The 19,568-nt window shown below is 50.2% G+C and overlaps 1 protein-coding gene and 1 long non-coding RNA gene across 3 annotated transcripts in view; one reads left to right on the plus strand and one right to left on the minus strand.

The window, feature by feature from the left end:
• The window catches only part of FGF13 (fibroblast growth factor 13), a 190,762-nt gene extending 176,983 nt beyond the window's left edge, over positions 1–13,779 (minus strand). Inside the window, exon 1 of one of the 2 annotated variants that reach the window (XM_005526101.3) lies at positions 13,495–13,779. In XM_005526101.3, coding sequence (XP_005526158.1) covers positions 13,495–13,543 — 49 coding nt within the window. In that variant the 5' untranslated portion in view covers positions 13,544–13,779. The remainder of the gene's footprint in view (positions 1–13,494) is intronic. The other variant, XM_014255348.2, reaches the window with a different exon arrangement.
• Positions 13,336–18,152, plus strand: LOC148183050 (uncharacterized). Its single transcript, XR_015773849.1, has 3 exons — positions 13,336–13,434; positions 15,395–15,538; positions 16,630–18,152. It is a non-coding gene; the product is annotated as an uncharacterized LOC148183050 (long non-coding RNA).
• The last annotated feature ends 1,416 nt before the right edge of the window (positions 18,153–19,568 follow it).

Raw genomic sequence — 19,568 nt, forward strand, 5'->3', positions numbered from 1 at the left:
TCTTTTGGGGATCTGCTTTCAGTGTGAAAGCCCTGCAGAGGAGCCTGTACACATGAAGCAAAGAAGAAACCCCTGAAATATTAAATATCAACTAGATACTATTCAGTTAAGGAAAGCCTTCACACAATCTGTGATTTACACTGAGAAAGAACTTGACCATTTTAAGGAGAACTCTCAGCATCCAGTGGCTCTGCAAGTGCAGGAATCCACTCCACAGTCCCTTCTGCTCCAAACCAAAACACAGACTATTTCATCATTTAACATGTGGATGTAACAACCTAGAGAACACCCTGACCACTGTGTCCCCGGTTTAAAAAACATAACAAAACCACTGAAACCTTCAGAAGTGCAGGTATCAACATTTTGGTAGCAATTTAAAAGCTGGGAACTTAGGATGCAGTCAGCTACAAAACCCAGCTCTCCCCCTTTATAAAGATCAAAAGGTTGAAAGATAAATCTGATGGAAATGGTTTTCATTACAACATAGCTGCTTTTTCTCAGGCAGAGGACTCAGTGTGCTGTAACCTTTTGGGTTTTGGGTAAGTATTCTCCAAAATGTCATTTCTGATGGGTTATGTACAGTTTATTAGAGGGGGGGTTATTACTTGAGATGAGACTTACAGACTGGGAGGTTGAGGACTCACAGATCCTCCCCCCACACCAAGGTGCCCTTCTGCCCGTTTTTCCAGCCCTCAGGAACCTCTGGACACCGGGGCAGGGCTGCAGCCCCAGGCTGGCACGCTGGGAACACCAGCAGCAGGAGCAGGCTGTGGCCACACAGAACCCTGCACTGTCACCCACTGTCCTTTCTCTGACATTCCCAAACCCCTGGTGACCGGATGGTGAACAGAATTTCCCGGCACCCAGGACACCCCCAGAGGATCTGGGAAGGGCCCTGAACAGCACATTCATACCCTAATTTTATCCTCACCCCCATCTCCCATAAATACCCAGAACCCTAAAACTGGGTCACTGCTGCCTGGAGGGTGGCAGGGGAAAATTCATAAATATTGATGCAGGAAAAAGAAATAAACTTTTATTGGAGGAGTGGGTTCTGCCTGCCGTGCCCCAGGAGCCTCAGTGCCATCAGCATTTTGTGGTGCCAAACCATAATTTAAAGGATGAATTTTACGCCAACTCACCGGCCCTGTCAAGGCTTCCCATTTTCTATTTCAGCCCATTGGATCAGGAGAAGGCAAGAGCCTTCTTTGGCCTCAGCACCACTTCTGGAAAGGACCTGTACTCCCTCCAAAAGCTGCCTCTCCTGAACAGGCTGGGGGAGAAGATGCTCTTCACATGCCAGGAAAGCACAAACTCCTCCACCTCTAACTCCACAGCCCAGCACCAGTCAGCAGCATTTGTGCTTCAAAGTCATGTATTTTCAAGAGACATGGCCTTCTGATTCAGAAGAGCCTTCTAATAATGAACTGCATGGCCCATAGCTGTTTCAGTGTGGTGGATTTTAAATAGCACCAAAAAAAATCAGGATAAATTACGCTTTTTAAATAACTTAGGGTAGGGAAAAATAATCTCAACCAATTCATCTATTTGCAAGGAAAAGCTTTCCAGTAAACACCTCCATCAGAAAAGAGAACAGACAGAAAAGTTCTCCTCTACCACTAGAATGCAGGTTTTGCCACAGAGGCAAAGAGCAGACAGCACACCAAGCAACACCAACACAACAAGCACACAACACCAAGCTCTCCTGACAGACCCCTGACACAGGCAGCCCCACCACCATAGCACAGAAGCTAAAAATAACCTTCAGCAAGGCTGGTTTTCATCAGGCCTTTGTCTGTGCCTGAAAGGGGAGGGCTCACAGTGAGCAATACCTGCCCTTACTTTGGATTCGGGATCTCACACAACTCATCAATTCCCCATAGCTCACACGCAGCTTGAGCCAAGTTATCATTTCTCCAGGGAGGAAAAACAAGAGCAAGCAGCTATTACAACTGTAAAAATCTCCCAGAAGATGAGCTGGAGGGCTGGCTGGTGGCACAGGCTGCCTCTCCTGCTGCTCCAGGCACACTCGGGCAGCAGACACAGGCTGAGCCGTGCCCACCCGCTCTGGGCTAAGGGACACCCACCCTCTGCTCTGAGGAAAGCAAGGTGCTCATCCCCATCACCCTCCAGTGCCTCAGGCTGACCCAGAGTTGGTCCTCATGGTTTATGAGGCACTTGGAGGAGCACAGGAAGGATCTACATGTTTGTCATCCCAGCCTGTGGGCACAGAGGAGCTCAAAAGGGACCAGAGGTAGCCAAGGTGCAGGAAACAATGAATTAGTGACCAGTGTCAGCCCACTGAAAGAGGCACACAGCTGCCAGTCTGCATTCTGAGATTGCCATCCTTAACCTCCCTTCCAGATGAAGTGAAAAGGATGGAGACCTGATGTGTTTCCAAAAGGACAAGCTGAAAAAAGATGAACCTGGATACGTGCAAAGAGGAGTGTTTAACACCACAGCACCCAGAGAAAAGCCTGTTACTACACAAATGGGAATTTAGCTACCAGCATGTCAGAAGAAACTTCCTCACATTTTGGTCTTCTACTTTAAAATCTGTCCCACGCCTTCCTCATGTGTCTGCACGTCCTGATCAATTACCTTTCGTTAAAGCCTTGTTACACACACACACACAAGTTTTAATTGATTCCCTCAAGTCAGCGAGCAAGGAATAAATCACACCTTGGGAAATAAAGCTGGGCACAGTAGGGCAGCCTGCCTCAGTGCTGTGAGATGTAAAAGCTCAGAAACAAAGGCAGAGCTGCTTTGGTGGCAGGGTTTGATCCTGGAGCTCTGAGCCAGCCCAGCTGAGCCCAGCCATGGCTCCACCAGCACAGCCAGGCTGCTGAGCCTCAGCTCCAGCCATGCTCCACTGAAAGGACTTCTTCACCTGGCAATAAACACACCCAGCACAGCAGTGCTAGCCAGAATTTATAAAGCATCAGCCGTTCTCTCTGCACAGTGAAACACTGAGACATCACACAGCACACTGCAGAGCTGGATACTGAACAGAAAATTCACATAAAACCAACATTTCCATGCTTGGTGCTGGTATTTTGACTGGGTCAAAAACTGATGCCACCACCTTTTAAAGACTCTTCATTCACACCACACTTACCATGGTGTTAAACATCATTCAACACCTTTGAGTCAGTAATCCCCATGCTCGTCAATAAAGGTAAAACATAAATAAGAAACAGATAAAGGTGAAGATAATGCAAGAGACTGAATTATACAGCATAATTCCCAAAGCCAAATTCTGAAGCGCAACCAACCAAAATACAGCAGAACTGGAGAGGCAGCAGCTGCCTTGAAGGACATCCAGCACAGGACAGCGTAAAACTTCAGGGAACTCTTTCAGTTCACAGCATCTTCCAGGCAATCTTTGGGGCTGCAAGCTAAACACAGCATTCTGCTCCCTTTTATTCATGGCTTTGTGCTGCTGCAAGATCAGATTTCAGGAACCAAATCTGTTTCTCTTACATGCTTCAGTCTCTATTAAACTTGCTGGAACTATCATGGCAATTTCTTGTACACACACAAATCCCATACTGCAGAATCAAGCCTCAAAATTACAGTTCATTCTAGCAATCTTCAGGGTTATCTTAAAACAGAACATTAACTTGACACAACCCCCGCCACACACACTTTTTATAAAGAAAAAAAAACTCAGGAAAAAAAAGAGAGCAATTATTTAAAATATTCATGACAACAGCGGTCAGCAGTATGAAATGCAGACATATCACACTTCCACTGAGGATTTAATTCAGCAGGGCTGATCCTGAGCAGCACAAATGGTGTTTCAGTCAAACCTGACAGGACAGGACTGCTTTAGGAGGTGCCACCCAAATAAACACGGATCAGCTACCAAAGGCTCTCAGAAGTTACTCAAACCCGTCCCAGGCACAGGGACAGTTTCAACACTCAAAGCAGCAATAAAAACCAGAGATGGGACTGAGGAGGCAGAAGCACTTCAAGGAAAGGCACAGAAAGGAACAGGGTTCCACACTGAGCGGCTGAATGACCAGCAGTGACCTGCCCAGATCGGTGACACAGGAGTGTCACCTGCTCAGGGACACAGGAGTGACACCTGCTCAGGGACACAGGAGTGTCACACAGCTCAGGGACACAGGAGTGTCACCTCCTCAGGGACACAGGAGTGTCACCTCCTCAGGGACACAGGAGTGTCACCTCCTCAGGGACACACAGCTCAGGGACACAGGAGTGTCACCTGCTCAGGGACACAGGAGTGACACCTGCTCAGGGACACAGGAGTGTCACCTCCTCTGGGACACAGGAGTGTCACCTGCTCAGGGACACACAGCTCAGGGACACAGGAGTGTCACCTGCTCAGGGACACACAGCTCAGGGACCCAGCACAGCCTGCCAGGCTTTCTCCATCTCTTTTCCAGGCCTGCTGTCACTCAGATTCCTCATGCACACTCAATGGCTCCTTCTGAAATCCATTTAACGTGAGAATTGTGATAGTGGCAATGTGGCATGACAAGAATATCCAGCCTTCACTGATAGGGGCCTGTCACCCTGAAAACTCAGCTTCTGAGCTTGCTGACATGGTTTTCTAAAGACTTTCCCAGGACAGTGACTGTAAACATAGATATGTGTACATTCTTTCTGTTCCACGTCTTGTGATGGGCATCTCTCATGGCCAGTGCAGTGAGAAAGTGTTATCCTGACCATCCAATCCCTGGCCGTGGTCAGGAGCCTATAAATCCTGGGGGAAAAATAAACTCTGCTGTTCCTTCACCGCACATCAACCTGTGTTCACGTAATCTATTAATCTTCAGCAGTAACAGGGGCCCAAACCAGAGCACTAACAGGTCTGGGGTAAATGGAAGGTGGAGATGTTTGGCACCTTGCAGAACAGATTGTCAAGTCTTTTCTGCACCATTTCAGGCTGTCAAACCTGTGTGCTTTCAGTGCAGTCTGGTATTACTACGAGTTATGCCCACAATATCTCCTCTCCCATTACATTCTTCAGCTCCCTTGTGCTCTCCAGAGACTTTTCAAAGCTGATTTCCCATTGTTCAAAGTCTGACAGAATTTGCTTTCTCCTGCCATGGCACCACACTTTCTCCCCATTCCACTCTCAGCCTGGCACCTCTTACTCATTCCACAAAGCAATTGAAAGATCATCCTTCATGATCAAACGTGCAGTGAAATAAAAGCCACACACTTCCAGACCGAAAGGCACAGCTTCACCACCTTGCTGAGCTTCCTGCCACCCTCCACACCACTGACTCAAACCCTGCTGCTTTTCAGCTGTTAGGTATTTCTGAATATCTTCCTAACATTGTTCAGAAGTGTCTAACTAATTTTTCTGATCATACTCAAAAGTCTTGCGAAAACATCTCAGTTTTGACGGGCGGCCTTTTCAGACCAAGGGTGAACAAGGACAGGGATGGAAAACCTGACAGGTCTTTTTCCTTAAAATAGCTCCAGTGTGGCTGTTTTCCCCAAGTAACCTCAAAGAAGTTTTGCTTATGTCCCAGTGGGGGAACAAATTCAAATTTTTAAATCCTGAAAGTTGCCATGAAAAGAACTGACAACTTCCACAGCTCTGCATAATCCTTCTCTCCTCAACACTCATTAATTGCTGCCACTTAAATCAAGCATCCCTAAACAAGAGCATCTACTGCTCTTAAATGAACTACTAGGGAGAAGTACAAGTTTATCTTTGTCCTGTTCCCTCCCTGCACAGGAGTTGCTGGATCACCACCTACAAAGCTTGCACTCCTCTCCATCACCCACTAACAGGATACCTGTTCGAAGCCTGTTATTTACAGTAATTCCAAACATCCCAGAAATTCCTCCCAAAGACACAATTATACAAACAGAACTTGAAAACTGGGGTTTGCACCGGTAATCTGAAAAGAAAAAAACCCCAGAAACAAACAACATGAAACCCAAGCCCAAAACAAACACCCCAAGCTCTCTTCCAGCCAAAGGAGCCAAACGTGCTGCTCTCCAGCAGCCAAGGAGCACAGCTCTGTGTGGCCAAGAGCCAGGCACAGCTCCAGCCCCGGAGCAGACACTCCTCCAGCAGTGTCCTGACCTTGCAGTGGATCTGAAACAGGTCACACTTCACCCCAGAAATCCTCTTCCAGCTGGAGCCAGATTCCTGACTCGCTGCTGCTGCCCATCAGGTGCTCAGGGAGAGCCTTGCCATTTGATCCCTTCTGACTTACTTCACTTTTACCACCTTTTATTGAGTTCTGCCAAAACAAATGAAAAGCCAATATCCTTTCCTGGGAAAGCAAACACGGGGCAGAGCGGAGAAGGGAAGAGCAGCAGATGAAAGTCACTCCAGCTCTCCTTGCCCAATCACTTGAAAGCAGGCAGCTATTTCTGGCAGTCTCTGAACGTTCAGTCACCGCTCTGCAAGACGAGAAGCGAACGTAGAGCAGAGCACATGACAGAGCTGCCCGAGCGTACGCCAGCGTGGCTGCAGGAGAAAACTGCTCTGGAGAACAACTGCTCTGGAGAACAACTGCTCCTGAGAACAACTGCTCTGGAGAACAACAACTGCTCCTGAGAACAACAACTGCTCCTGAGAACAACAACTGCTCCTGAGAACAACAACTGCTCCTGAGAACAACAACTGCTCCGGAGAACAACAACTGCTCCTGAGAACAACAACTGCTCCTGAGAACAACAACTGCTCCTGAGAACAACAACTGCTCCTGAGAACAACAACTGCTCCTGAGAACAACAACTGCTCCTGAGAACAACAACTGCTCCTGAGAACAACAACTGCTCCTGAGAACAACAACTGCTCCTGAGAACAACAACTGCTCCTGAGAACAACAACTGCTCCTGAGAACAACAACTGCTCCTGAGAACAACAACTGCTCCTGAGAACAACAACTGCTCCGGAGAACAACAACTGCTCCTGAGAACAACAACTGCTCCTGAGAACAACAACTGCTCCTGAGAACAACAACTGCTCCTGAGAACAACAACTGCTCCTGAGAACAACAACTGCTCTGGACAACAACAACTGCTCTGGAGAACAGCTGCTCTGGAGAACAACAACTGCTCCGGAGAACAACAACTGCTCCTGAGAACAACTGCTCTGGAGAACAACAACTGCTCCTGAGAACAACAACTGCTCCTGAGAACAACAACTGCTCCTGGAGAACAACAACTGCTCCTGGAGAACAACAACTGCTCCTGAGAACAACTGCTCCTGAGAACAACTGCTCTGGACAACACCTGAGCACCTGCCCTGCCTGACGGCCTCCAACAGCCACCAACAGCGTTCCCTCAGGAAACACACACCCCTGAGCCTCCCACCAATGCTGCAGCTCCCCAAAATGCTCCACATCTGTGTTTCAACAGGGAACACTTGCAGGGTCGGGTATGCCAGCTCTGCACCCCACAAGAAGTGACAGTGGCTCGCAGTGACAACTGGCTCCATCCCAGTCTCTTATTCTCCTGCAGCACTCGGAGGAACAACGTGTGACAGCAGCTGGGAGCACTGTGTACAATAACAATTAAAATATTTCTTGTTTTCCAGGCAGTTGTGTAGCACAACTTGGGCAAATTGAGATGTAAGAGCAATGTAAGGATTTCACGTGTGAGCTGCACATGAAAGACAGCTGCACAGAACTCCACAGCACATGTAAAATCCAAAGGGAAAATGTTTCTGTGTGAGCAATTTGACAGCACACTGACCACAGTGCTCCCTTCCAGTGAGGACCATTCTGTGATTCCATGCACAAAATGAACAGAAAAATAAAATAATTAGATGAGTGCTAATTACTGCTGGATTTGAATAAAAAAAGGCAATGGGGGTAGGGGAAAGTGGCTCAGAACTCCTAAACTTCCATCATTAAAGGCAGCAGCTAAGCCTAAATTTCATCCTAAATTGGGTGGTAACTAAAAGCACATGTATCAAAGATATCAAGCACTGGTTAAACAATTTATTGTTAAAGCAACCTAGAGAGCCTTTTATCAATTATGTCAAGCCCCAGATTTTGAAAAGCATCTAGAGATTCCTTGGGCCACAGAGCAGAGGGATCTCTATAAATACACCTTCATTTCAGCTACAAGCACAAGCAGTGTCACAGGAAACCAAGCACCACTAGCTCAGATTTAGTCAATCTTGAACTGTGTACATGTAATGCAGCCCAGATCAATGGCAATTCGATTGCTGTTTCAGGAATATCTCTTCTCCACACTTCATGTCTGTCCCCTGCTCCCTCCCACCTCCCAGTGCTGCTCTAATTATTCAAACAACGTAAGCAGTGTTCAATCCATGCCAGCCCTTTCTTCCTTTAGCACTGACCTTGCCTTACACATCACTCTCACAAAACTAATTAAGTGGAGAACAGTCCCACTTTACACTCTCTTCATGAAAAGAACTGAATTGTTACCTGCCTGAGGGTGCAATTTAAATTATTTTTGCCTTCATTTCACTCAGCAACACAATACAAATATTGAGCAAGAAACCAGAGCAGGCAATTCAAGGAAACCCTTCACCCAAGATACCGCACACAGAAATTGTAAATAACATTTATATCATAAGCTGTCTCATTTTGGTTTTCAACATGCATTTTCACGTATGATTGACCAAGCCATACTTTGGGAAAAACATGGAATTTTGTTAAATTTGTTAATTGGTCAAATGACGTAGCTGAGGAAAGAAAAACAGTTTGGCTACACCAGCCCTAGAGCCAGGCTCAGCTGAGAGGGACAGGAGTGACAAAGAAACCTTCAGTCCCACAGAGGAGATCTGAGACCACGGAATCTGTGGGAGCACCAACAGGGCTCTTCCCCTCCAATGCACATCACCACAAAAACCCTGCTCTGAAAATGCTCAGCTATAGGTTGTCCAGGGTGTGAAGCTTGTCCTCTTGGAGTTACAGATGCTTTGTTTGTACACAGGACACTCCAGATTTACAGAGGATTTTATAAAAGCATGGATTCACAAGTGTGGAGCCACGTCTTCAACACAACAGCACTGCCACACACGGAGGGACAGAAGCAGAAAGTGAACATTCATTGCCCCAAGGCTACCCTGGCACACTCAATTCCCACAGCTCTGGGGTATGAGCAGTGCCTTGCAGCAATGCCAGGAAATGGCACAAATCCAGCCAGTGACAAGTCCCAGAGCAGAGATGCCAGAAGCCCAAGCCTTGCAAATTCTTCTGCATGGCTGGGGCTGCTGCTGCTCCTCCTTTACAGCACCCTGCAACGCTCTGTGGGGCCACTTGTCCTCCAGCCTTCATCTGCCTGGGACTCTTGCCTTTGAAGATGAGATTTGTCAAGAAGCAGCCATTATTAAGTTTTCCTCTAGAAGCAAAAAAAAAGATGACTTTTACTGCCTTCTGTGCGAGTTCTTGGCATGGACAGCGGCCACACAAGAACCAACGCTGCAAGAAACCCCAGAGTGTGGAGCACATCCCTGAAAATGCTGCCTTGCTGTGGATTTCCTCTGAAAATCATTCAAGAGCACCAGCACGAATGTGCTGGCATTTGGATCTCAAGGCTGCTTCCACTTTTTAGCTGCTGACGTTTTCTCAACATATGTGAGGGGCCACTGTCTCGGGATTGAGAGGGAAGGATGTTTCTTTCATAAAGAGTTACTGTCGTTTGTGGTACCAAAGGCAGTCCCAAATAATGAGTCATAACAGGAGGTAGTTACTGTAAATATTCCTAGCATGGGCACATTAACAACCACCCACTAATCAGAGGCAGAGCCACAGGCAGACACAGAGAACTCCCACTGGTGCCAATGGGAGTTGTGAATGGATCAGGACCTCAGCCAAGTGCTGAGTGTCTATTGTGACCTGCAGCATTAATATCCAGCATAGCATGGGTCATGGCCCAGAGTTTGGCTGTCGCTTTCCAGTGGGCAGCGCAGGCTGATTTCAAAGTGAAATCTGGAATCTCAGACAGGAGGCTCAGAGATCTCTAGTGTGAAGTGAACAAAACAAAACCATTGTGTTTAACCCTCACTCTTTGGTGTCATTAAATGTTTGTAATACAACCACAAGTTCTGATGTGTAAGTCAATAGCACCAATTAACCACAAAACGACCCAATCTGCTGCTGGCAAACATCTGCCTGAACAGATCCTCGAGTTCACATCCTAAACTGCAGCTGAAGCTTGGTGGGCTTTTGGTCTGGAATGTGGAAGAAGTGGCACCCCAGTTTCTGACAAGAAGACAAAGAAATGTCCTGCCTTGAGCTGAGCTGGCCCAGCAGCACTCGAGGCACTCAGCACCGAGCTCCCTTCCCCCTTCTCACCCAGGGCTGCACTTGCTGCTAATTTTGATTCCGTGCACTCAGACCAAGACGTGGTCAGCTTACATGCTGCTCCTCTCCAGTCCCTGAAGTAAGTTACTTTCTCATGATTCAGTACTATAGAAATATAACTGTTGAGATCAGCGGCTTTATTTTCGTCAGCTTTTCTCCAGACCTTTCAATCACAGGCTGCATTATACTATATTCCCATAAAGGCAGGAAAAGCAGTAATAGATACCTCAAAATTCTGACTTCTATTTTTCCTGCCAAGTGATTTCTCTAAGTGCTTTGTTTTCTGCTGTCACTGAATTAGAATAGTACCTGTACTCCAAAGTCTTCACTGTTCCTGTCACTATTTCAATACACTCTTCTCAGATTAGAAGCTTTCAGCCTCAAAAATGTTCCTATTTTGCTGTCTGCAGAAGAAAATACACTCTGCATTTTCTCACTACTTATGGCTGAGGTTATCAGACTTTTGGACAAAAGCTATCAGAGTTCCTTGTGGTGACAGCACGGTGACAGGAAAAGATCCCCCTGCATCTGCTTTGATGGGGAAGCCAACAGTACATAATCCCCTTAGTAAAAAGAAAAACAAATGCCACTCCACTGACACCAGCACAGACTTTACACAAGGGTAATTTAACTGCAAACAGCCATTGCAAGGCAGTTAAGTATTTGCTCTGGATTGTGCTTATTCCCACCAAAACCCAGGGCCTTTCAAGGCTCTGTATAAATCAGTTTTTTCTAAAAAGACCCACCCCAAAATCCGACTGAAGAAAGTGTCTTTCAACAGCTCCCAGAGCCCAGCTCTGCCAGTTGTGCTGTGAAATTCTGTAGAGAGCTACAGCAAAGCTCAGCTCGTGCATGGCCCTGCCATGCCCAAGAAAGCTTCAGGAGTAAGAAAAGCTGCCAGTGCTCTCAGTGAGGAGCATTCCACATTTATCAGGCAAACATAACCTGCATTTCCAGCAGGTATTCAAACTGCACCGTGTGACCCTGCAGAATGGGGGTACAGGAACTATCACCACAATAATAAAAATTACATAAACCATGATTGTATTGTTCTATGAAAGAGGGGTTAACTAACCCAAAACCACAGAGCTCTCTCTCAGGACTCCAGTGCCACAGAACACCTGCAGAAAAACGCAGGAAATGGTATCCCATCCTTTTCAGGCAAATTTCTGTTTTATTGTATTAAAAAAAAAAAACAACAGTCAAACCAAAAAAATCTAACAAAAATCCCACCCATCACTGCCTGGATTTACTAAAGCTAGAGCGAAATTAAACATTCCCGTTCAAGAGTATTAACACTTGCAATCACCAGAAGAGAATCCAGGTGGTTCAGTGGAAAAACCATTTCCTAGTTTTGTCCACAACTGAAGAGGCTGAAGACGAGCACGCAGCCTGCACACGAAGGAGTGAACATTAACTCCTTCTCAGCATCCCGGAGCCTTTTTAAAGCTGTTTCACAGGTGCTCTGACTCACAGAGTACCTCACACATGGACCGGCTCCTCCTGCTGTAGCTAAAGCTGCCTCTTCCCTTGGTGCTGGCACAGAAAGTTTTGATACGAGCTCAGAGAGCGCGGCAGCATCTCCTGGAGCGGAGTGTCAGCACCGACTGCTTTTCCTGGGAATATTCACCTCAGAATATTCACCTTCAGTGGCAGCACCGACATCACAGCCTCGCACGTCCCGGCAGCACCCACTGACTCATTAACACACACAAATGCCTTTGTCCCGCTGGTCTCAAACGTGCCACAGCCTCTACACAGGCAATTTCAGACATCATGTATGCCATTAAAACCCGGAATCCTAGCACAGAATGGAATATGTAAGCTTGATTTTAAAAATAAGCTTTCAGGCAAGCACAGTACAAGTATGGCAGTTTCTTTTTGCTTACGATTATAACACAGTTCTAAATCACACAAAATAATTCCTCAGAAAGGCGGGAATCTTTTGTTCTGCTCTGCTTAATAAATTATTTAAAGCGCAATATAGTGCATAAAGCCACCATAAAAAAAATCAAAACCAACTCAACTTCAAAGAATATAATGCAAAGGCAAAACACATTTATCTAGGAAAAAAGGAAGGTTTTGCAATGCATCCGAGTAGTGAAGTTGATTGTGTTGCTAAGAACAAACGTGATGCAAACGCTAAGGTTTTGGACGTAAGACAGAACATAGTAGGAACGGGAAAAACAGCTGGGGAAAAACTCACATTAAAAAAAAAAAGAAAGATCTCCGAAGTGTTAAACATAAACTTTCAAAATCATGAAACAAAAAAAAACTTTTTATCAAGAATAGAAAGGTAGGATTGCTTTGATTCGGCCTCTCAGGCCGCTGAAAGTAAACGCCAGTGTCCCACTCGGTCTGCCAGGATCAGTGAATAAAGGTGGCTTTTGGTCCTTGGGGGAGGCCGGGCCCCAGCGAGCACACACTGAGTGCGGGGGACCCCGAGGGACCCCGAGCCCGCCCGGGATGGGCAGGGGGACACCGCCACCTGCATGACCCCGGGGAGACCCCGGCAGGGACCCCACATCCACCAGGGACCCCACATCCCACCAGGGACCCTCTGCACCTCGGCAGAGACCCCGGCAGGGACCCCCAGCAGGGACCCTCGGTATCCCGGCAGGGACCCCCTGTACCCCAGCAGAGACCCCGGCACGGACCCCACTGTACCCCGGCAGGGACCCCCACATCCCCAGCCATGCCCCCCGCGCCGCGGGGCCCGGGGCGAAGCGGGGTGGGGAAGCCCCCCATGGCCGGGAAGCCCCCCATGGCCAGGAAGCCCCCGTGGCAGTGAAGTCCCCCATGGCCAGGAAGCCCCCGTGGCCAGGAAGCCCCCGTGGCCAGGAAGCCCCCATGGCCAGGAAGCCCCCGTGGCAGTGAAGTCCCCCGTGGCAGTGAAGTCCCCCGTGGCCCGCCCCGGGGCCCCGTGTCTCCCTGGCGGTGGCCCCGGGGCCGGGCCCGCCGCAGCACCGAGCACCCCCGGCCCCGGCCGGGAGCCGCCCCCTCCCCCGGGGAACGGGGGGGCCCCGACCCCGCCGTGCCGCATTGAGCGGCCCCCGCAGCCGCGCCGGCCCCCGGGCACAGCGGGCACCGCCGCCTCCAGAGCCGGCTCCCCGGACCGGGGCTGCCCCCGGAGCCGTGCCCCCTTCCCGGCCCGGTAAGGTCGGGCTGTCCGCGGGGAACGAGCCGCTTATCGGGGCGGCTGCGCCTGCCTTACCCTTGGAAGCATCTTTCTCTTCTTTGGGCTTGATCACCTTCCCGCTCATAGACCCCAGCTTGGGTGGGAAAATCCCCGGGAGCGTCGCGAATTCCGGCCGGACTCAAAGAAACCCCGGGCGGGGGGCGGCGTGCGAGCGTGTGGGGGATCCTCTACGCCGAAAAGGCAGAAATAACAGCGAGAGAAGGGGAGCGGGGGGGAAATGAGGAGCCGGCGAGCTGCCCGCTCCCCGGCGCGGAGCCTCGGAGCCCGGCGGCGCCGCCGCGGTGCCTGCGGGAGCGGAGCGGGGAGCGGGGGGCTCCGGCAGCCGCAGCACCGAGCCCCTGCGCCGCTCGCCGTGCCGGAGACAAAAGCGATATTCCCTCTGCCTGCCTGGCCCCGGCCCCCTCCTTCCCCCGCCTCCCCGGCTCTGCCTCCCCTCCCCAGGGCCAGGGAAGCGCAGCTGGTCCTGCAAGTGCCACCGACCGGGGGGAGGGGGGTACCGTCACTCGGGGGGGGGCGTTTGCTTGGGTGTGTTGGGTTTGGGTTTTTCTCTTTTCGCATCCTCCCCTAATAATAATGGGATGGAGCAGCAGAGCTGCAGCCGCGGATAGGAGGAGGAGGAGGAGGACGCGAGTCCCCGTCACTGCAGAAGAGGCGGCAGGTTTACGCTCGCGGCAGCGAGGAGGGCTGGAGGGGGCAGCTCCGGCCCCCCCCGCTCCCCGCATCCCCCTCCCCACAGCGGGGCTCCATTGCCCGGTGCGGGGACCAGCGGGGCTCCCGCTGCCCCTCGGCCGGAGCGGGACCGTGGCCGGCGGGGAGCGGCTACCGCAGGGCGGCTCCGGGCTCGGTCCCGGCCGTGCCCGCTGCCCTGCCCGCAGCCTGTTGCTGCCGGGGCCCGGGGGGCACGGAGCGGGGACCGGGTTCTCTGGGCAGGGAACACGCCGAGCCCAGCCCTGCCGCTGTGCCCCGCCGCTCACCCCCTCCATCCCCCTCGGGGAGCAGGACGGGACCCCCGGCAGCAGCCAGAGCCCCTCAGCCGTGCCACAAAGCGGCGTGTCCTAACCCTAACCCCCTCCTGCCCCTCGCCCCGTCCTCCTCGGGGGGGCAAAACTGCCTGGGCCGGGGGAGGACGAGCCCAGGCAGCCCCGGGCCCGCTCCGCAGAGCCCGGAATAAATCGGAGATGAGGGCGAGCCCTGCGGGGCCCGGGGGAGCCCCTCGGTTCCGCCAGGGCTCCTCCTGTCCCGACCGAGGGGCCCGATCGGAGCGGAGACGGGGCTTTGTCCCGGCCTAGGGACAGCGAGGCACGGCTGGGAGCTGAGCCCTGCCCCGGGGTCCCCGGCACGGCACCAGCCCCGGGACTGCTATTTTTAGTGGGGCCGAATTCCTGCCCGGCACCGTCCCCTGCTGCAGGGGACAGCTGGGGACAGCTCGGCTTTCCCCGGCCCCTCCTGCCCTGCCCGGCCTCGGAGTAAGCGGGTGATGAAACACGGCGGGGATGGAGTCTCACTGCCACGGCACACCGGGATCGAGCGCAGTCAGGGATGTTAGGGCTGGTTAAGCTAAGAATCGGGAGCTGTGAGCCCGGCTCTCCATTCACTTGGTGAGGTCAGCTGTGACATGCAGAGAGCATCGCTGGGGAGCTGGTGGAGGTCACTGGAGGTATTTAAAACCACAGAGATGTGGCACTTGGGGACATGGCTCAGTGCTGGTTAACAGCTAGATCTGATGATCTCAGAGGCCTTTCCCAATCAAAATGATTCTGGGATTCGGTAAGCCCTCTGATGATAGTGGAGTTGGAGTGCTCTCCATGTAAGTCTATTTCACAGGAGCCTCTTCAGCTGTTTGTTTTTTTAACACTTCAGAGACTCTCCAGGGGGTTAAAAACCGGCTCTTTCCCTTGTCTCTCTCTCCAAACAGGGCCCACTGAATCCACAGAGCTGGAAGTGGAAAGGGCAAGGAGAGATTCTCTGGTCCAGCTGAGCCAGCACTCTCAGAAGCAGCTGATGAACCCCAGCAAGGAGATTTCAGCTGTCCGATACAACTTAGACCTGAGTGTCAAAGGTTCTTGTAGTGTCTTTGCTGAGAGTCAGTGACAATTCACACTTCTGGTCTGAGAAATTTCCAGCACCAAATGTCACTGATAAACGCTGTGTTGGTGCTGGCAGTGAACCTGCCTTACCTGAGCCATTCTCACCTTTGCCAGGAGAGCTGTTCAGTTCTGCACGAGGAGTTATTCCATTGACCAAAGCAGGCCCATACAATCAAACTCGCTGCACTGGAGGCAGCAGCAGCTCAGCAGGCTGTGAAAGAATTGTACCAACTGGTGGGCAAAGGAAGCTTACCCTGCTCTTTTAAAATGAGCTGGTTTTTCCCCTTACTGGTTTCCAGGGCTTAGAAGTGTCAGTTAAAACAGTGCTAGCATATCATGTTGTGCATGCAAAATATAAGGGGATTTACATGAAGGTTTATTGCAATCCAGGTACAGTTTGCACAGCCTTTAATTTGAAATCTGCCTTGATGGCTGGAGTATCCTGGTGGAGATGGCTCTGTGGTCGGGATGCTGACTTGTGTCTTCAGATTGCCTCATCAGTTCCTCACTTTGAAGTGAGCAGCTCTCTGTTTTAAGGGAATCACTTCAGGTCTGGGCTTGCAACACAATTTCTTTAACTAACTCAAATATTTAGACACGAATCTGAGCCTCAGTGTCTTGGTACATCACTTCCCAACTACAGCAGGGTAATTGTCCCCTCACTGCTTCCAGCTCCAGCCCTGGAAGCCGAGAAGCCCTCGGATGCTGTGGTGACAGAAATGATGCACAGGCATCACAGCAGAGCCAGGCTCAGACAGAAACTCACCTGTACCTCCACTGACAGCATTCCCTGACTTCCTGAATCTACAGCAATTTCTGCACCTCCAGATAAGTCAGGCCCCCAGAGGAAGAAGGTTTAGTGCAGAGAAATCTTTAGATTAGAAGAATTTTAGAAGCAGAAGTTTAGTACATTGAAATCTGCTGTGTCCATGTGAGTGCTGTTCAGGTGCTCTGTCTGCCTTGGGAGGGTTTGAATTCAAGGCAGTCTTTGTTGGGGGGAGCACTATTTAACGACAAATATCAGTAAATTGTTCTAATTCCACACCTTTTGTGTGCCTCTCAGGATTGCGATGGAGTCATTTAAACCTCGTGGCAACAAGCCCGGCAGCACAAATGCTTGGAGCATCACGTGTAGCCCTGTGTGGTTCCTGAGCTCTCCTTCCCGGAGGGACAAACGCCACTGCCCCGGGCACAGCAAGCGCTCCCCAGCTCCGGGTGTGGAGGGAACCGTGAGGCTTTTGTGGCAGAGACACAGCAGATCATGTTTGGGCTCTCCAATACTGCCAGCTCGGGCTGCCTCTCTGGGAGCAGGCACAGCAGAGCCTGCTGCACCGAGCTGTGCCTCTGCTGAGGGTATTTCTGCCCCACAAACATCTCCCAGAAGTTCTGACTTGGCACGGGCTTGGCTCGGTCAAGTATCACTTAACAACCTGAAACTGTAAACTGTAAGTGCTTTTATACAGCAAAGCTCTCGCTGCTTAATGTGCAGTAGCTGTACGGTGTGTCTATAAAACACACACTCAAGTCATGGACGTGCTTTTCCTGCCCTCATAAAACATCTACAGAGACTTACATCCCCTGAGGAATTTTGGAACTCACACAGATACAGTAGTGACATTACTCCTCAGTGTACATTTTCCTTGGTTCTTTGGCTGACTCTCAAGTTGAAGTTTTTTTCTGTAGGCAGGGGTTTGTAAAAGGTCCAGATTCTACTCTTTTATATAGCAGGAATCTTACATTGTGCCTTTAAAGCTTTGTCATGATGGCTCCTGGTATGTTCCCAGTTAAATCTGCAGTAAAACTCTCCCTACATTCAGGCAGAGCAGGATTAGGCCTTACATTTAAGATTCCAGACATGATAGAGTCTCACTAATACAAGTACTTAATCCTCATTTCAATTTATATTTCAATATTCATGCTGGCATCTAGAGGTGTCTATTCAATGTTGATAAAATAAGTAAGGCATGTGTCTGGTTCCACTGCCACTGTTTTGCAGTGGTGCCTATAAAATCAGCCCAGAGAAATCCACTGCACATCTCCTTATTTCCTGGCCTACCACTGCTCCTACTGGACTTGGCCAATTTCTGTACTGCCAGTCGTGTGATACAATAAAAGCCACGAGGATTTACAGGTGAGATAAATACTAAACACAGGGCCAAAGCACAGCCTGTCCTCCAGCAGGCACATCCCTGTGCTGATGGATGTTTCATTTGGCCCCCACATTATTTTTACCTTTCCTATTCCTACGCAGTCTTAGGCACTACACGGATCTTTTTTGGGCAGACAGCTTGCTGTGCACAATCCTCCTCCTTCTGATTGCCAAAACACAACTGCTACACGCAAATAGAGTTCCAGCTAATGGATGGTACCGAGATTGCAGTTTAATTTCTCTAAGTAATTCAGTCCGATCAACAGAGACGCCCTTAGAAGATCCAAGTGAGAATGGATAAAGATCGTACATCCCGAGGAGTGCCAGGTCCTGCTGCTCCATCACTGCCCTCCTCAGCAGGGCAGGGCACAGAAAATGGAACAAAACTCTCCTGGGTTGGGATAAAGACAGGGGGATATCACTCACCAATTACTGCCACAGGCAAAACTATTAATTAAACATCTTACAAATCAAATGAGAAGTAAAAACTAAATCTTGAAAACCTAAAAAGAAGCTTCCTGTCTTAAAATCCTATCCAGATTACCACTAACAGATGCGGTTACCCCTCTTCTCAAGTTTGATGTTTAAGAATTCTCCTTCACACCAGCAGCATCACCCTGACTCCAGTGATGTGCAGTGACCATTTACAGCATTCACAGAGGTTCCCCGGGGCTGTGCTGCAATGGGACAGGGCAATAAAGGAGCACCTTTCCCTTTCCCTTTCCTTTTCTCTTTCCTTTTCCCTTCCCCTTTTCCCTTTCCCTTCTCTTTCCCTTTTCCCTTTCCTTTTCCCTTCCCCTTTTCCCTTTCCCCTTTCCCCTTTTCCCTTTCCCCTCTCCCTTTCCCTCTCCCTCTCCCCTCGCTCGCCCAGCCCTGCCCGTGTTTGCAGGAATTGCACCCAGAGCAGAGGGGCAGGCTCCTTGCAGAGGTGCCAGGCGGTGTGTGTCCCCTCCAGGGACACACTGGGGACCATGACCAACCAAAACAAATCCTTAACTTGGTATCTCTTGTTAGACACCTGCAGAAAGAACTTTAGCAGGTGGAGGGAAAGAAAATGAAGGAAGATTTCGGTGTTCTAAACTGAATCCAGGTGCCTTGATGTAAAAACAGATTTTTGCCCAGGGCTCCTTCTCCAAGGCTGGTAAAAGGTTTGTGACAAGGTAAAGATGAAAGGCCTGGGAGTGGTTCTTGTGCTGTCCACAGGCTCAGGTGAAGGCTGTCCCACACCCCTCATGAACACAACAAGAAGCACAAATCACAGTCACTCGCTGCTCTTTGCTGTGTAAAGCAAGAGCAAAGTGCCCTCCCTCACACAGCACTTCATTCCCTGCCACAGCTCTCCCCTCACAACTCCTCCTTCTGCTTCCTCAAGTCCTAAATCTTAAAGGGTTTTGAAGTGGAGCTGGAGCTTTGATGTTTGACTGCACTGAGCTGCAGACTGGCAGTGGCAGCTGGTCTGCTCCAGCCCCAGTGCAGCTGAGAGGAAGCTGGGGAGGCAGGATGTGCATCACCCCAAAGCTGAGCCCCAGAAATGGGATGTGCATCACCCCAAAGCTGAGCCCCAGAAATGGGATGTGCATCACCCCAAAGCTGAGCCCCAGAAATGGGATGTGCATCACCCCAAAGCTGAGCCCCAGAAATGGGATGTGCATCACCCCAAAGGTGAGCCCCAGAAATGGGATGTGCATCACCCCAAAGCTGAGCCCCAGAAATGGGATGTGCATCACCCCAAAGGTGAGCCCCAGAAATGGGATGTGCATCACCCCAAAGCTGAGCCCCAGAAATGGGATGTGCATCACCCCAAAGGTGAGCCCCAGAAATGGGATGTGCATCACCCCAAAGCTGAGCCCCAG

Source organism: Pseudopodoces humilis, chromosome 15, assembly GCF_049639895.1.
Source record: "Pseudopodoces humilis isolate 2021_Gansu_Grassland_sample_001 chromosome 15, ASM4963989v1, whole genome shotgun sequence".
In the NCBI taxonomy this organism is placed as follows: domain Eukaryota; kingdom Metazoa; phylum Chordata; class Aves; order Passeriformes; family Paridae; genus Pseudopodoces; species Pseudopodoces humilis.